Genomic DNA, 19768 nt, shown 5'->3' with positions numbered 1-19768 from the left:
ATTCAGGAGGCCTGAAGGGTACCAGCTACAAGATAAAAATACCCCAAGACACATTCTGATCAAAAGGACCAAAACTTTAGACGGAGACAAAATTCTGAAAGCAGCAAGATTGAAGAAAGAAATCTCTTACAAAGGAGCATCCTTAAAATTCACAGCTGATTTTTCTGATGAAACCCTCATGGCCCGAAAACAGTGGTGGGACATAGTGAAAAAACTCAATGAAATAAATGCCTCCCCAAAAATACTTTACCCAGCGAGACTCTCATTCATAATAGAAGGAACAAGACACAGTTTCACAGACAAACAACAGCTCAGGAACTTCATAGACTCAAAACCATGGTTACAAGAACAACTAAATGGGCTACTTTAAGGCAAGACAGGCCCCTCAAATACACCAAATTTTAACAGAACAATGGGACAAAATCCCATAACAATAATCTCTCTCAATGTCAATGGGCTAAACGCACCAATTAAAAGACATAGAGTGGCAGGATGGATTAGAAAATTGAACCCAACATTCTACTGCCTGCAAGAAACACATCTCAATAGTCAAAGCAAACACAGACTCGGAGTCAAAGGCTGGAAAACAATCCTACAGGCAAACAGCTCCCATAAAAAAGCTGGGGTAGCCATCCTAATGTCAGACCACATCGATTAGAGTGAAGAAGGTCATAAGAGACAGTGAAGGCCATTTCTTATTGATCAAAGGATCTGTACAACAGGAAGAACTTACAATAATAAATGTATATGCACCTAATGAGAGACCAGCAAAGTACTTAAAACAACTACTCATAGATTTGGAAAAAAAAATTCAACACCGCTTTGTCACCTCTTGATAGATCAACCAGACTCAAGCTTAGCAAGGACATACTTCATCTGAGGGAAACAATGGAAGAAAGGGACTTAGTAGATATATACAGGACACTTCATCCACAAAAAGCTGAATACACATTCTTCTCAAGCGTACATGGAACATTCTCCAAGATACACCACATGCTGAGCCACAAAACATGCCTCCTTAAAATTAAGAAGATAGAGATTGTATCAACAATCTTCTCAGACCATAATGCGCTGAAATTAGAAGTAAATCACACATAAAAACAGAAAACTAAATCAAACACCTGGAAATTAAACAGTGCGCCATTGAACAACGAGTGGATAAGACAGGAAATCAAAGAGGAAATAAAAAGATTCCTAGAAACGAATGAAAATGAGAACACGAGTTACCAAAACTTATGGGACACAGCAAAAGCTGTGTTAAGAGGAAAGTTTATAGCTCTACAAGCATTCCTCAGGAAGGAGGAGCAAGCACACACAAGTAACCCAACCTCAGAGCTTAATAAACTTGGAGAAGGAACAAAAAAAGGACCACAACCTGAACAGGAGAAAGGAAATAATAAAACTCAGAGCAGAGATTAACGAGATGGAAACCCAAAAAACAATCCGAAAGATCAATGAAACCAAGAGCTGGTTCTTCGAGAAAATTAACAAGATTGATAAGCCTCTAGCAAAACTCACAAAGAAAGGGAGAGAGAAAACCCTAATAAAGCGAATCAGAAATGAAAAGGGGGTCATTAAAACAGAAACTACAGAAATTCAAAGGATCCTCAGGGAGTATTTTGAGAAGCTTTATGCCACGGAACATCAAAACCTCGAGGAAAGGGATAAAATCCTAGATTCCTACAGACTCCCAAGGCTGAACCAAGAAGACCTGGAATACCTGAACAGACCTATCACCATCAAGGAAATTGAAATGGTAATAAAGAGTCTACCCAAGCACAAAAGTCCTGGCCCGGATGGATTCACTAGTGAATTCTTCCAAATCTTTAAAGAGGACTTACTCCCAATGCTCTTTAAGCTTTTCCACGAAATTGAAATATCAAAAACACTTCCGAACAGTTTCTACGAAGCAAATATCACACTGATACCAAGAGCAGAGAGAGATACCACAAAGAAAGAGAATTACAGGCCGATATCCCTGATGAACACAGATGCAAAGATCCTCAACAAACTACTAGCAAATAGAATTCAACTACTCATCAAAAAGGTCATACACCATGACCAAGTAGGATTCATTCCAGGGATGCAAGTATGGTTTAACATTCGGAAATCAACATGATCCATCATATCAACAAAAGAAAAGATAAAAAGCATATGATTATATCAATAGATGCAGAGAAAGAATTTGACAAGATTCAGCACCCCTTTATATTGAAAACCCTAGCCAAAATTGGTATAGAGGGGACCTTCCTCAACATATTTAAAGCCATCTATCACAAGCCTACAGCAAGCATCATCCTCAATGGGGAAAAGCTGAGAACCTTCCTTCTAGATCAGGGACGAGACAAGGATGCCCACTATCTCCACTGCTGTTCAATACAGTACTGGAAGTACTTGCAATTGCGATTAGGCAAGAAAAAGATATTAAGGGCATTCAGGTAGGAAAGGAAGAAATCAAGCTCTCACTATTCGCAGATGATATGATACTATACTTAGAGAACGAAATAACCTCCACCAAAAAACTCCTAGAAACAATAGACTCGTATAGAAAAGTTGCAGGCTATAAAATCAATACCCAAAAGTCCATGGCTTTCCTATACGCAAACAGTGAGAGAGAAGAAAGCAACATGAAAAAAACAATCCCGTTCACAATTGTGCCCCAGAAAATCATGTACCTAGGAATCAGCTTAACTAAGGAAGTAAAGGTCCTGCACAAATAAAACTACAAAACGCTACTTCAGGAAATAAAAGAGGACATGAGGAAATGGAAAGATATCCCCTGCTCATGGGTCGGGAGACTTAACATTGTCAAAATGGCAATACTACCGAAAGCATTGTATAAATTCAATGCAATCCCTATAAGGATACCTATGACATTCTTCAAAGAAATGGAGCAAACACTCCTGAAATGTATATGGAACAATAAGCCCCCACGAATAGCTAAAGCAATTCTTGGGAAAAAGAAAATGGGAGGAATCAACCTCCCGAACTTCAAACTGTACTACAAAGCAGTAATAATTAAAACAGCATGGTACTGGAACAAAGGCAGAACTGCAGACCAATGGAACAGGGTTGAATACACTGACATCTCCCCTCAATCATATGATCATCTAATCTTTGATAAAGGTGCAAGTAATGTGAAGTGGAGTAAGGAAAGCCTCTTTAACAAAGTGTGCTGGCATCACTGGACGGCTACATGCAAAAAAATGGGCTCAGAACTCTGCCTAACACCATGTACAAAAGTAAGATCAAAATGGATTAAAGACCTCAACATCAGACCAGAAACCATAAGGTACATTGAAGACAAAGTTGGCAAAACCCTCCATGACATTGAAGCTAATGGTATCTTCAAAGATGCCACGCCACTGGCCGAGCAAGTGAAAACAGAGATAGATAAATAGGACTATCTTAAACTAAGAAGCTTCTGCACCTCCAAAGAAACAGTGACCAAATTACAAAGACAGTCTACAGAATAGGAAAGGATATTCGCCGAATACACATCTGACAAGGGGTTGATATCCAGGATATACAAAATACTGGTTAAACTCCACAAGAAGAAAACATCCAACCCCATCCAAAAATGGGGCAATGAAATGAACAGAAACTTTCTCAAAGAAGAAATCCGAATGGCAAAAAAGCACATGAGAAAATGCTCTACATCATTAATCATCAGGGAGATGCAGATCAAAACCACAATGAGATACCATCTCACACCTCAGAGACTGGCCCACATTCAAAAGAACAAAAGCAACCGATGCTGGTGCGGATGTGGCGAGAAAGGGACACTCCTTCACTGTTGGTGGGAATGTCGACTGGTTCAACCCTTCTGGAAAACAGTATGGACAATTCTCAAAAAATTAGAAATTGAGCTCCCATTTGACCCAGCAATACTACTCCTGGGAATATATCCCAGAGAGGCAAAAATGTATAGTCGAAGTGACATCTGCACTTGTTTGTTCATTGCAGCACTCTTTACAATAGCCAGAAACTGGAAGAAACCTGAATGCCCAAGAACAGATGACTGGTTTTAGAAACTTTGGTACATCTACACAATGGAGTACTATGTAGCTGTTAGAAAGGATGAAATCATGAAATTTACATACAAGTGGTACAACATGGAAAGTATCATGCTAAGCGCATTGAGTCAGAAAGAGAGGGATAGACATAGAAAGATTTCATTCATCTGGGGGATATAAAGTAACAAAATATGAGATTAATACCCAAGAATAGCTGAGATCAGCACCAGGAGGATTACTCCATAGCTTAGTGGCCAGCCGGGCATTCTAGAGGAAAGGGTAGCTCAGATAGAGAAGGGAGCACCAAATAAAGGGTGTTTGGAGGATCCTCCCAGGAGGGGAGATGCATGTCAAAAGTAGACTATGGACTGAACATGTTTGCCACTCAAAGCCTCTTTTGCAGACCACAACACCCAAAAGGATAAAGAGAATACAGGGGATTGCCCTGCCACAGAGGCAGGGGGGGATAGGGGGATGGGGGTGGGGGGATCTTATCCATGGTGGTGGAAAATGGGCACTGGTGGAGGGATGGGTATCTAATCATTGTATAATCGAAACCCAAGCACAAAAAATTGTAAATCTACAACTGTACCTCATGGTGTTTCACTAATAAAAAAAAATCCTTATGAAAAAGTGGTTAGCGGGGTTGGAGAGATAGCACAGCAGGTAGGGCATTTGTCTTGCACACAGATGACCCGGTTTCGATTCCCAGCATCCCATTTGATTCTGAGCACCACAAGGAGTAATCCCTGAGTGCAGAGCCAGGAGTAACCCATGTGCATCGCCGGGTGTGACCCAAAAAGCTAAAAAAAGAGAAAGAAAAAGTGGTTAGCAAGCAGTGAGGGAGAGGGGATGAAGAGAGGACTGAAGGTGATGAAGGACATAGGGATAGTGATGGAGAGCCCTGGGCTCACTGATAGGTGGGTCACAGCAACCTTGTACATCAAAACCACAAACTTGAACACTTTTATTATCATATTACCTAAAATTTAATTTCTTAAACTGTAAAAAAAATCTTCATGGAACAAAAGAATAAATCAATGAAGTGGTTCCAAATTCTCCCACTTTCCAACTTTATGTACTTAACAAGTCTGTTTGGATTATTTAAATACAAACAATTCATTACCATCAACTTCACAAATCATGTTTGGGAAATTTAACGTTCTTAAAGAAAAGCTATTTCTCAAATGAAAATGGAATGAAAAAAATCTTCTTCCTCTGATGAAAATGCAAGAGCTCGCTGGATGCAAACTGTTTGAAACTTCATTTCTAAGTCCCTAACTCTAAAACAGCCAGTGAAATTTGAATAAGCTGCTATCATATGATGCCATTGATAAAACTGTTTGGCTATTTGGAGTCTGTGAGCCAACTAAAGCTGCATTTTGGCACAGCTCATAGATTTTCCACTTCCTCCCCAACTGCAAGTTTGCAGCAAGCAAAAATATATTTATGTTTATCCTATCCTGCTGTGTCCTCGAGCAGGCACTTCTGAGTTCCCATGATGTTTTACTTGGGAATTAATGGTGGCATAAAGATCATTGGGAAGGTTTCCCGACTCATCATAAAGAATAGAACTTTCCCCTCCCATATTTCAGCTATAAAAAAGTCAGCAAAAGAAACAGAACCATTCAACAGCAGAGCCTACAAGTTGTCGAAAATATTAGGAGGGAAATACTGCCTCTATTTTCTATTTTGCATAAACTTCCATAATAATGCTAATGGAGATTAAAATGTCTACAGTTGCTTAGAAAAATTAATAGTTTTATACGTTAGATGTTACTCCAAGGTCTACAGAAATGGTAGTTATAGAATATTAACTGAGATTCAGGTAATATTGGTTATCTTTAATTACCTTGTTTGATTATCAAACAAGCATTAAAAATCTCTTTTTCTGCTTTTTTTTAAAATAGAGCTCATACATAGTGCTGCTTAGGGAACCCTGGGGCCACTCCTGGAAATTCTCTGCTCAAGCCTAACAGTTTGGTTCTTGGGGACAATCTGTGCCACCCCTGTGTGCTGAGAGTTATGACATGTTGTTCTGGGGATCTAACACAGAGCTTTGCACATGCTAATCATATACTTACTGTACTGCCTGTGCTATCTTCCTGACTCCAACTTCTTTTTCAAGTGAGAAAACTTTGATTTCAACTAAGTAAACCAACAGACATATACAGTTGCAGGTCTAGGCTGAAACCCGGTGATTAGCTGACTTCTACTTTTACACTTTAACTAGGAGACTTGGGTTGCTTTTTAAGATTTTGAGAGGAGTTGTATATTTTATGAAACAATTGCTCAAAGCAAGGGAGGTGCTTAACATGAAAAGACACTACCACCCAAAGGTGAGTGTGGTGACCACAAGTATAGGCTCTGAAGTCATATCAGGAGCATCAAATCCCATTTCAACATTGACAAAATACTATTATTCAGGGTTGGAGTGATAGCACAGCAGGTAGTGTGTTTGTCTTGCACACAGCCAACCAGGTTTGATTCCCAGCATCCCATATGGTTCCCCGCCCTCTCCCCTGAGCACCGCTAGGAGTAATTCCTGAGTGCATGAGCTAGGAGTAACCTCTAGCAAATAGAGTGTGACCCAAAAAGAAAAAAAAAACTGTTAGTCTTCTTATGTAACTTACTTGGCAATATTTCCCTCAGCATAAGCACTTATCTATCACACAGATCAAATATTTTAAAATAATTTATAGGGATATTTTAATGCATTATTGTGGATACCACCTAGCCACCTAGTTTAAAGCTAGACAAGTATAAAGGTACTAGCATATCTATTTTAAAATATGAGCCCAATAACAAATCAAAAACTTTGCCTAAGGCTGATAAATGTTAAAGTATTCAAACTCAGGTAGTTATGACACTGAAATACCATATGTGACTCACTTTCCAAAGACAGCATCCCTTTACTGAATTTAAGCATCCCTTTACTGAATTTAACCCTTCTCCTTTGCTGACCTGGATTTTCTCTTGAAGAGATCACCTTCATTGGTCATCTACTCTCAGTGTTCTAGATTAATGTACTCTATTGGTTCTTACTTACATATTATCAAGTTACATTACAAGAGAGCTCAGAATGGCACAGTAGCAATCCACATTTCATTCTTGTTGAAACCAGAGTGGCTCAAATCTCAAATCATCTTCATTAAAAGTATGGAAATAACAGCAGATGAACATAACTTTTTATACAAGTCAAATACCAAATGACACTTGTGAAAAATAATAGAACTGACTTTTCAACTGTGGTAGCTTTGGCACACCTCACATCCCTTTGTTCAACCTCTCTTCCCTCGCTGAGGAGCTGCTTTCCTGGGAATTTCTGTGGTGTGTGTTTCCCACTCGCCGTGGTGTCATTTAAAGGTGAACATTACAGTTTTGTTAAGAAAACCCTTTCCTTCATTTGGAGTGGAGAGTGATTTTTATCACTTTTAATCTTAAACCGGGTTTGTTGCTTTCAGATCTTTTGAGGGCCACTGTTGGCAATCCAAAGAAACATTTTTCAGGCAGGCAGGACCAGCCTCTAATGCCTGGTCTTGCAAAATGTGGTCCTGGACACTGCAGCTGCACTTCATCCCTAGGGAACTTCACAGAGAGGCAGAATCTCAGCACTCTCCCTCAGGCCCTACTAAATTATAGTTTACATTCTTTAAATGTCTGCAAGAGATTTGTAAGTACTTTCAACTTTGAAAAGCACTGTTTTAAAAAAGAATTGTTAGTGTTTATGTAAGAGCTTTAGAGAGAAATATGCAGAGGTGAGTGCTTATCGGTAACTGTAAGGGGATTTGTTAGTTTTCAAGTGGGGACTCCCAAGTAGTGCTGAGGATGCCTGGGGGTGGGGGGGGCCCTCTTGGTCATTCTCCAGCAACAAGGCTATACCCTAGAGAACAGTGTCTTTGTTTTAGGAAAGTTCACAGTCCTATGCAGTTGTGATGATGTTTGGAAAGACTCTTTTGTTATAGGTATGGTCAGCCTGGGGGTATGGCAAGCCAGCAGGTCAACCTGTACCTGTGAGGCGAGTGCATCAGCAGACTTTCAGATACCCCAAAATTGCCTTTGTGCCTTTGGCCAGACCCCAACAACTTGAGGCCAAGTTTACCAAGAAATTAAATGGCCAAAAGTTAGGTATGTGGGAGACACACCCACAAACCACCTCCGGCTCAGTTATATAAGCTCATTTATTGGCCTTATTTCAGAGGGCTTCCATCCCTCTCGAAGAACCCAGCAAGCTACTGAGAGTATCCCATCAGGCCTGACAAGCTACCTGTGGTGTATTTGATATGCAAAAACAGTAACAATAACAGGTCTCATTCCCCTGACCCTGAAAGAGCCTCCAATACAGCAGGGTTGGGAAGGACGAGTAAAGAGAGGCTGCTAAAATCTCAGGACTGGAATGAATGGAGACGTTACTGGCACCTGCTTAAGCAAATCGATGAACAAAAGGGATGGCAAGTGATCAAGTAATCAAGTGATGGTTAACCCAAGAGAGGGGTTGATGGGAAAAGGAAAAGAGCTTTTAATTAGAACAAGAGGTTCTGTATCTTCCTCCCAACAGATAATCTCAAAAGCGCTAAAAAGTCTACTTGTTTCTCTAGGCCTAGGTGCCTCACAGCAAATCATCAATCAGGTTTTGCAATGTCACCTCTCCCATGTGTTATCAGTCTCATAAACTAGCTGAATGTTTAGCCAGGTTTAAGACCCAGTCCAATTTGGGGAGAAAAAAGGTTCTATCACATCCCTACTTTGTGAGGTGGTAACAAAGTTCTTCCTTACAAGGTACTCTCACCATCCTCCTTCAGCTTACTGGAGTTCTGGAATCTGGGTCTGGATACTCAACTGCTAAAATGAAATTGCAGCTCCTTTCCATAAATAGTAGCCAGCAAAAAAGGCTCCAATTCTTCATCCTCCCTCTATTCACATTTTCTCACTTAACTTTATAGTGACTTCTTATTCTGATATTGGGATCACTTATTGGACTTAACTATAGTAATAAAATGATGCAGAAGTGAGCATATACAATTTCACATCATATTTTAAGAAGCCTTGTGTGTTTACACTTGTTCTCTTGCCCTTCTGTCATGTCTATGAAGGTGTACTTATATTAACTTGCTAAAGGATACTAGACACATGAAACAGAACTAAATTGCTTCAGCCAAGGTCAGTCTAACGAGCGACCACTCACATATATGGAAATACCCACCCAAGATGTCTGCCAATTAACTTAGCTGACTTAGATTCGTAAGCTATATATGCTTGTTGTATGTCTGTGTAGGTTTTGGTTGTGTTATACATTGTTGTACACCTGTGGGACACTGATATAACTTATACACAACAGATGAGCAAATACCTCTTTTAATTTTTACATTTTTGCTATGTTTCCTCCTAAAAGACATTTAATTCTGTTTTAACACTTAGTTGTAAGCAAGATTAAGTATCAAATGAACGAATTAATAAGAAAGTCCCAAATAGACATAAGTTTGGCAATGAACCATGGTCTTCATTGCGTTTATTTTCATATTACATGTATGTTCATGCCTCCAAGAACTCTTAGTAGAAAACATGATATATTTAGTATCATTTCATGAACTAGGCATAATATCTTGTGAAGGATTGTATGTAATGGATGGTCATTTCTCTCTAAAGTTCTGTGTACCAGAGAGATCAGTAGTTGAAAAGTTTGAAAAAAAAATAGTCTGCAAAATACACTCAGAGAGCTCATATCTGTTCTCTGAGTGAGCAGCTGCCAAAATAAAAGTTGTGTTTGTATTTTTCAGAGGACCTCACCTGCTCACAACTAAGGGGTATGTTACCTTGTTGACGCATCTTCATGGTTCGTATCCTTATTGCCTGTCCTCGAACTCGCCCTTCACAGAAGTAAGCACCATTGATTTTACTAGCCTTTTCTCTCTTCCAAACAACTTTTTTAGCCCATTCTCTGGTCACATCTTGAATTACTTCCAGTGGATCTTGGTGCTGGTTCATTAACGCTTCAAAGTCCCTTCCTATAGTGATAGGCTCATGGGGATGCCATCCAGATGCAATGCAGGTGAGGGATGTTTCAGCATCAGACACAAGAGGTAGGGAATTGATCAAGATCAGGTCCATGGCACCATCAACTGAACCTAAAAGGGAAAAAGGGAATATGACTAAAGTTATTATCAAGGCCCTACTGGTAAATTGATGCTTATATAGTCTTATTTAAGGAGAGTTGGGAAAGCCAGAGAGATAGTACAACAGGCAGAACACTTGCAATTAAAACTTTTACTGGTCTTCCTTTTTTTTAGTTTAGAAGCTATGATTTACAAAGCTTTTAATAATAGTTTTAGGCATTCAATATTCCCTCTCCAAACTCATCACAAGCATCCCTCACCTCCAACTCCCCACTCTGCTGCCTTAGCAAAGTAATTTTTAAAATTTATCTATTAAAGCCTGGATTACATGTTTACAATAGTACTGTAGCACTGTCCTCCTGTTGTTCATCGATTTACTCGAGCAGGCACCAGTAACGTCTCACAACAAATTGTGAGACATTTTGTTACTGTGTTTGGCATATCGAATATGTCACAGGCGGCTTGCCAGGCTTTGCCATGCGGGTGAGATACTCTCAGTAGCTTGCCAGGCCCTCCAAGAGGGGTGGAGGAATCGAACCTGGGTTGGCCATGTGCAAGGCAAATGTCCTACCTGCTGTGCTATCACTCCAGCCCACATGTTTACAATAGTATTGATTATTCAGGCTAGTTTTTTAATTAAAGCACCATCAATTACAAAGTTAGAAAGATATTCATGATTGAATTTCACGCATACAGTGTTCCAACACCAGCCCCTTCACTAATGTCCACTACCTTCCATTAATGTCCCTCATTTCCCTCCTGCCCCCATCCTGCCCCTGTGGCTGGCATTTTTTTGTTCTAGCGTTGCCTTCCCTAACTTATCCCCCACACACACATCCCAGTGACAAGCTTCCTAGTTAAGACCGATTCTCCAGTTCTGGGCATTTGATATCCTCCTGTAAAGTTTCACTATGTCCCACATATGAGTGATATCATTCTGAGTCTATTCTTCTCCTTCTGACTAATTTAACACTTGACCCTTAAGGTTTTGATGTACAGTTATATCACCTGTAAAACACCAAAATGTCAAAGATCCTTGACCAATGCTTCTATGTTAACATCAGTTCATCTCCCCCAATACTTTTCCTTCCTTGGCATTTTCATTTCTGAAATCCAGAGGCCTTTCTGTTACTTAGATATGCCATGGTATTTCCTATCTCAAAATCTTTATCCATGCTGACCCTGTGTTGAAATTCTCTACTTTACTTTTTATATAATCAAATTCTACTCATGATTTGGGTCTCAGAGTATGGAGCAGGGGACGGTATAAGAATATGCTTCTTTGTCTACCTTATCTAAAATATTCTCATCCATTGTACTCAAATTCAGCCTCCTGCTTCCTTCATAAATGTTACCATGACATGTGATTGCCTTATTTACTCTTTCTTCCCCTAAATGGTAAATTCCATGAGAATGGTAAAAGCTGTTTTGTTCACATATTTGATATATGTGCAAACACTCTACCAAGTCTTAGTACATGGACTACACAAAAAGATTTGTTGGGACTGAAGAGATAATACAGAGGTCAAAGCCTTCTCTTGCACATATTTTATCCTGGGCACTACATATACTCTCCCAAGCACTGACAGGAATGACCCCTGATCACAGAGACAGGAGTAAGCCTTGGGAATTGCCAAGTACAGCTCCAAACATCTAAACAATAGAAAACAAACAACAATAAAACAAAATCTGTTGGATGGATGGATGGATGGATGGATGGATGAATATCATGATCCGTTGAAGGAGTGAATGAATTAATAAATGGATGGTTGGATGGATGGATGTGAAAATTTTATTGCAGTTTAAGTCCATCCATTCAATAAGGTTCCACTTCCAGAATAAAGAGTTTGAAAATTAAAGAACTCTGTTAAGACTACACTAAACTCCTTGCCAATATTTATTTTGATAATTGATTTATAGGAGAAAAACAAATGCTATTTGTTTGTTTTGTGTTGTTTAGGCCGACACCCAATGAAGCTAAGGGGCAACCCCTGGTTGGTGCTTAGGTCCACTGTTGGTAGCATCAAGAGACAATACAGTACTGAAAACTGAATCCAGGCCTCCAATATGCAAAGCACAAGCTGAAAGATCTCTCTTCCCACATATGTTACACTTTCAAAAATTCAATAGAAAGACAATCAATACATGCTAAGTATTTGGGACTGCCTGGTATTTACCAGATCTTTTTGAGATACCAATTATGGCAACCATTGCATTGAAATTCTCATGTAATTTGTTTTCAATGGTATTGCCAATGTTTCATGTGATCAGTGGTGGTTTATTTTTTTTTTCTAGTAAGGTTGACTCTACAAGAACTAAAAATAAAAGCTTTGCTAGAATGGGTTTCTAAACCCAACTCTAATATACCCATCATTAATCTTGTTTTCAGTCTCTTGAATAATTTTTAAATCTAGAGGGAAGGAATAGTATAGAAAAAGATGTTTAAGAGGGAGAATATGCTAGAAAACCCAGCAGTGGAACACAACATCCAAAAGTAACAGTGGATACATCTACACAATGGAGTACTAAGTAGCTGTTAGAAAAGATGAAGTCATGAAATTTACATACAAGTGGTACTACATGGAAAGTATCATGTTAAGCATACATACAAGTGGTACTACATGGAAAGTATCAAGTTAAGCGAAATGAGTCACAAAGAGAGGGATAGACATAGAAAGATTGCATTCATCTGGGGAACATAAAGTAACAAATAGGAGACTAACACCCAAGAGTGGCCGAGATTAGTACCAGGAGGTTTGTTCCATGGCTTGGAGGCCAGCCACACATGCTAGGGGGAAAGGGAGCTCAGATAGAGAAAGGAGCACCAAATAAAGGGTGTTGGGAAGATCCTCCCAGGATGGGAGAAGCATGATGAAAGTAGACTATAGACCAAACATGATTGCCACTCAATGCCTCTTTTGCAAACCACAACACCCAAAAGGAGTGAGAGAACAAAGGGAATACCCTGCCACAGAGACAGGGTGGGATATGGGGGATGGGGGGTTGGAGGGACACTGGGACTCGTGGTGGTGGAAAATGGGCACAAGTGGAGGGTTGGGTGTTTGACCATTGAATAATTGAAAGTCAAGCACAAAAATTTGTAAATCTACAACTGTACCTCATGGTGTTTCACTAGCAAAAATTTTTTTAAAAATGTAAATGATGGAGAATGGGCACTGGTGGAGGGATGGGTACTGGATCATTGTATAACTGTGATTATACAATGATAATCACATATTTTGTAAGTCTACAACTTTACCTCATGGTGTTTCACTAATAAAATTTTTTTTAAAAAGTAACAGTAAAGACTGCTGTTCTTCCATATGCCTATCTAGCCCTGCCTTTGAGAACACCAACTCATCTCCTACAGTTGTTCACTCCAGGCACTTTCTCAGAGAGTTATATTAAGGAAGAAGACTCTGTATTCTTTTAGCTTCAGTCTCATTTCTGGCGCCAAAACCAAGGGATCCACTCTAATTTACAGAACTGTATTTGTACTAGCCAATATTTATTGAATGACTTTAGAAAATGATATGTGTTAAAAGACATGTCAACTGAAAATTGTTTCTAGATATAGATCTTTTTACTTCTCCCTTTTTTGCTATTAGTTCATTTCCTTTACTTTGAATGACATAAATGTATTCCAAGAGTGTGGACTTGATTGCACTTTGCTACCCTTACTTAGCTTACTTATTATAATTTTCTGCCAATACCATTTACATTGCAGAATAATTTTGTGCATAATCTTTTGATATGAAAAGAAATGCCTATTAGGTTAGCTTAAAAATCATCTGCTTGGTATGAGCCAGGAGTGTGGGGGAGACTAAAACCTCATGGGAAGGGGGGCGTTCCGGTCCGTCCTTCACGCCCTACCGAGGTCACCAGTTGCCCCCCACGAGCGGCTCTCCAGCACGGCCACAGCCCCAGAAGCACAAGGGCTTAATGCAGAACCCAGCAGCTTGGAGCAGAAAAGTGAAAGGACTATGCGTTAATCCAGGCAATCATTTTTGCCCAGAGGGGAAAGGGTGTTGCTCCCTTCCGCCCTCCTCCCTCTGGAAAGAAAGATGGCGGCCACATGGGAGCCTTGCGGACAGCAGGTATGAGCCGGGGATGTGGGGGCGACTAAAACCTCATGGGAAGGGGGGCGTTCCGGTCCATCCTTCATGCCCTACCGAGGTCACCAGTCACCCCCCACGAGCGGCTCTCCAGCACAGCCACGGCCCCAGAAGCACAAGGACTTAATGCAGAACCCAGCAGCTTGGAGCAGAAAAGTGAACGGACTATGCGTTGACCCAGGCCATCAAGTCTGCCGGAGGGGAAAGGGTGTTGCCCCATTCGCCCTCTCCTCTCTGGAAAGAAAGATGGCGGCCACATGGGAGCCTTGTGGACAGCAGGTATGAGCCGGGGGCGTGGGGGTGACTAAAACCTCATGGGTCGGGGGGCGTTCCGGTCCGTCCTTCACGCCCTACCGAGGTCACAAGTCGCCCCCCACGAGCGGCTCTCCAGCACGGTCATGGCCCCAGAAGCACAAGGACTTAATGCAGAACCCAGCAGCTTGGAGCAGAAAAGTGAATGGACTATGCGTTGATCCAGCCCATCAAGTCTGCCGGAGGGGAAAGGGTGTTGCCCCATTCGCCCTCTCCTCTCTGGAAAGAAAGATGGCGGCCACATGGGTGCCTTGTGGACAGCAGGTATGAGCCGGGAGTGTGGGGGCGACTAAAACCTCATGGGAAGGGGGGCGTTTCGCTCCGCCCTTCACGCCCTACCGAGGCCACCGGTTGCCCCCCGCGAGCGGCTCTCCAGCACGGCCACGACTCCAGAACACAGAAACCAGTTTCTTGACTATCTGACTTTCAGTGGAAATGCTTCCAGGGTCAATAGGTAGGATAGCAGAAATCCAAAACCAACATTTAATTCTTTAACCCAGCTGTAGAAAGCAAATCACTTCACAATGCTTTTTCAGCATGTCTGATTTGGGGGGGGGGGGGTAAACTCTAAATAATAGTGGTGAATCTTTTATTGAAACAATGAATCTAATCAAAGCAGATGGAGTGTTAACTAGAATTCATCTGCCTCACAGGGACGGGGAGGGGTGAGGGGTGGGGTTTTATTGGGGTTCTTCATGGTAAAGAATGAGTGTTGGTAAAGGGAAATGTGTTTGATGTTTGCATTACTGAGACATAAACCTGAGGGCTTTGTAGCCTTTCCCACAGTGATTCAATAAATAAATAAATTAAAAAAAAATCATCTGCTTATCAACCAGTGCTGGCACGGATGTGGCGAGAAAGGGACACTCCTTCACTGTTGGTGGGAATGTCGACTGGTTCAACCCTTCTGGAAAACAGTATGGACGATTCTCAAAAAATTAGAAATTGAGCTCCCATTTGACCCAGCAATACCACTCCTGGGAATATATCCCAGAGAGGCAAAAATGTATAGTGAAAGAGACATCTGCACTTGTTTGTTCATTGCAGCACTCTTTACAATAGCCAGAAACTGGAAGAAACCTGAATGCCCAAGAACAGATGACTGGTTAAAGAAACTTTGGTACATCTACACAATGGAGTACTATGTAGCTCTTAGAAAAGATGAAGTCATGAAATTTATATACAAGTGGTACAACATGGAAAGTATCATGCTAAGCGAATTGAGTCAGAAAGAGAGGGATAGACATAGAAAGATTGCATTCATTTGGGGAATATAGAGTAACAAAATATGAGATTAATACCCAAGAATAGCTGAGATCAGCACCAGGAGGATTACTCCATAACTTAGAGGCCAGCCGGGCATTCTAGAGGAAAGGGCAGCTCAGATAGAGAAGGGAGCACCAAATAAAGGGTGTTTGGAGGATCCTCCTAGGAGGGGAGATGCATGTTGAAAGTAGACTCTAGCCTGAACATGATTGCCACTCAATGCCTCTTTTGTAGACCACAACACCCAAAAGGAGAGAGAGAGAACAAAAGGGAATGCCCTGCCACAGAGGTAGGATGGGATGGGAGGGAGGGTGGGAGGGATACTGGGATCCATGATGATGAAAAATGGGCACTGGTGGAGGGATGGGTATTTGAGCATTGTATAATTTTATTTTTCCTTTGGAGAACCTGGCAGGCTACCAAAAGTATCCTGCCCACAGGGCAGAGTCTGGCAAACTTCCCGTGTCGTACTCAATAGGCCAAATACCAGTAACAGTGATGGGTCTCATTCTCCTAATCCTGAAAGAGCATTGCAATGGCTCTTTCAAAATTTCAGGGCTAGGAAGAAGAAGACGTTACTGGTGCCTGCTCCAGGAAATCAATGAACAACAGGATAATCGTGATCGTGATGTGGTGTCATTTTACAACGCTGATAAATCCCAGTGACTAAGATAAAATTTAATAAAATGGAGAATGAGTGTGACTTGACAGCCTTTCAATGAGAACAGAGGAGCAGAGGCCCTGCTACAATGGGTACAGTGATGAATGCCCTGCCACCAATACCACTGAACTACATGACTATGCCTCCAAAGCGAGCTGTTCCTGGAGTCATTTTTCTAAGAATAATCTCAAGAACATAGATCCCATCTGGGCTCACAGCAATACCTGTCTTTTTTGCCTAATGCCATTTGTTATGCAACAGTTCTATCTTCTCCAAATCATGTTGGGGATTGGAGCTAAGTTTTCTCATATAAACCAAAGTGTAGGAGTCAGGAAGATAGTACAGCTGGGGAAGAACTTGCCTTGCACATGATAAACCTAGCCTCAAACTCTGATACCACATAATGTCCCCCAAGCATCAAGGATGATTCATGAGTCTAGAGAAAGCCCTGATCACTGTCAAGTGTGATCCAAAAAGCAATAACCTAAAATTAAAAAATAAAAAACAATTTACTCCTTAATCTCTGCCATGATCATGGCCAGACTCCACTGCTTAGGACAAGCCTCATCCAGAAATTGATCTATTGAAAAAGTCAGGTATGCGAATTTTGTGACTGAAACCTCCAGGCTCCCATGGAGTTCGGAATGGCTGCCTCCTTCCCTCTATCCCTGCTCAGTCATGCCCATGAACTGCCTCTGGTGCTAAATATGCTCATTAACCAGCCAAGATCCAGAGATTCATAAACTTATCTCAAAAGAGGTCAACAAGTTGCAGAGATGCTTCCAGGCCTGCGCCAGGCTCTGTCTTCTGGGGCACCCCAAATCACCATCCAGTTAAAAATTTAACACTAGCAGTATTACCCAGTTCAAAATATTTCAATTCCTGGAGCACATGACGTCTCAAACTCTACACAACTGATGAACCAGGTATAGCTCACCACATTGGATGGGAAGTAAAGTAGAAGGCAACCAATCTCGCTCGAGCGGGCCCAGTAACGTCTCCATTGGAGACTTTGTTGTTACTGTGTCTGGCATATCGAATACTCTCGGTAGCTTGCCGGGCTCTCTGAGAGGGGTGGAGGAATCGAACTTGGGTCGGCCATGTTGGCCGCGTGTAAGGCGAACGCCCTACCCGCTGTGCTATCGCTCCAACCAATCTCAATTAAGAAAATTAACACACATGGCTAAACCAGTAACAATCATGTTAGTAAATTTCTTCTGTAAAGGCTTAATTGCTCCATGGTGAGATACAACAATATTTACACACCTGCTTCTGAGGAAATATTTTAAAATTATTTTTAGCAAATTATAACAAGCAATTTAAAATAAATTATTCAGAGCCTGCTATTGTGGCAGGCTTGAGGGGTGGCTGGGAAAATTGGAAATAATGGTGGTGAGAATGTGAAATGATGGGGGACTAGTATTGGAATACTGAATGTAATAAATCCTGAGCAACTTTATGAAAATAAGTAAATAAATATTTTTAAATTAAAAAAATCATAGTTTAATTTTTTTTACACTTGCAGACTAGCATCTGTGCTACATACCAGTCCACAGATTACAGATCAGAGTTTTTCAACCTTTGTACAGCTGCAGACCAGCACCAATCCAAAGACCAATGATTAAAGACTACTGATCTCTGATCAACTTTATTAATTAGTTGAATGAACACATCTATTATTAAGCCATGAGTTTTATAAAAGTAAGATATACATTGAATTTCATATTTTTTAATGTTTGCATGATTGATATTAATTTCCCTTAGTAAATATCAGGCAAACACTTCTCTATATTCATTTGCATATATGGGTTTTGGGGTTTTTTTTTTTTGGTAAAGAAATTCACACCATTTTGCAATGGCCTCTGCCAGGTTAGCAAATGATTGTTCATAACTACTGAACAATAACAATATGCTAAAATGTTTTGTTTTGCTTTTTGTATTTTTAAAATGCTATATTAAATAGCATCTAATCTATCATATTGACATTTTCAGACTAAATCCTACTGTGGTGAACTCAGAAAATTATAATTATTATTTTTTTTTATTAGTGAGACATCATGAGGAACAGTTGCAGACTTACAAATTTTTGTGCTTGGGTTTCAATTATACAATGATCAAATACCCATCCCTCCAACAGTGCCCATTTCCCACCACCATGGATCCCAGTATCCCTCCCACCACCCATCCCCCCATCCCAACCTGCCTCTGTAGCAGGGCATTCCCTGTTGTTCTCTCTCTCTTATTGGGTGTTGTGGTTTGCAAAAGAGGCAATGGGTGACAATCATGTTTGTTCTATAGTCTACTTTTAGCACGCTTCTCCCATCCTGGGAGGATCCTCCCAACACCTTTCTTTGGCGTTCCCTTCTCTATCTGAGCTCCCTTTTCCCCTAGTATGTGTGGTTGGCCTCCAAGCAATGGAGTAAAATTCCTGGTACTAATCTTGGCCATTCTTGGGAGTTTGTCTCCTATTTTGTTACTTTATGTTCCCCAGATGAATGCAATCTTTCTATGTCTATTCTTCTCTTTGTGACTCATTTCGCTTAACATAATACTTTCCATGTAGTACCACTTGTATGTAAATTTTATGATTTCATCTTTTCTAACAGCTACATAGTACTCCATTGTGTAAATGTATCAAAGTTTCTTTAACCAATCATCTGTTCTCGGGCACTCAGGTTTTTTCCAGATTCTGGCTATTGTAAAGAGTGCTGCAATGAACAAACAATTGAAGATGTCACTTCGACGATACTTTTTTTTTGCCTCTCTGAGATATATTCCCAGTAGTGGTATTGCTGGATCACTTTTTTGCATGTAACCATCCAGTTTTGCCAGCACAATTTGTTAAAGAGACTTTCCCTGTTCCACTTCACTTTTCTTGCCGCCTTAACGAAGATTAGATACTCTTGCGGGGAGATGTCAGTATATTCAAACCTGTTCCATTGGTCTACAGCTCTGCCTTTGTTGCAGTACCATGCTGTTTTAATTATTACTGCTTTGTAGTAGAGTTTGAAGTTAGGGACGTTGATTCCTCCCATTTTCTTTTTCCCAAGAATTGCTTTCGCTATTCGTGTGGGCTTATTGTTCCATATAAATTTCAGGAGTGTTTGCTCCATTTCTTTGAAGAATGTCATGGATATCCTAATAGGAAACGCATTGAATTTATACAGTGCTTTGGGAAGTATTGCCATTTTGACAATGTTAATTCTCCCGATCCATGAACAGGGGATATTTTTCCATTTCCTCGTATCCTCTTTTATTTCCTGAAGTAGCGTTTTGTAGTTTTAT

The 19768-nt window shown here is 40.6% G+C and overlaps 1 protein-coding gene across 2 annotated transcripts in view; it reads right to left on the bottom strand.

The window, feature by feature from the left end:
• TEK (TEK receptor tyrosine kinase) overlaps positions 1–19768 on the bottom strand; it is a 121060-nt gene that overhangs the window by 70777 nt on the left and 30515 nt on the right. For both annotated transcript variants that reach the window (XM_056117103.1, XM_056117104.1), the window contains exon 2: positions 9830–10141. In XM_056117103.1, coding sequence (XP_055973078.1) covers positions 9830–10141 — 312 coding nt within the window. The remainder of the gene's footprint in view (positions 1–9829; positions 10142–19768) is intronic.

The sequence above is a fragment of the Sorex fumeus genome, unplaced genomic scaffold, assembly GCF_029834395.1.
Source record: "Sorex fumeus unplaced genomic scaffold, SorFum_2.1 ptg000034l, whole genome shotgun sequence".
Classification (NCBI taxonomy): Eukaryota; Metazoa; Chordata; class Mammalia; order Eulipotyphla; family Soricidae; genus Sorex; species Sorex fumeus.
This window is presented reverse-complemented; position numbering and strand designations above follow the sequence as displayed.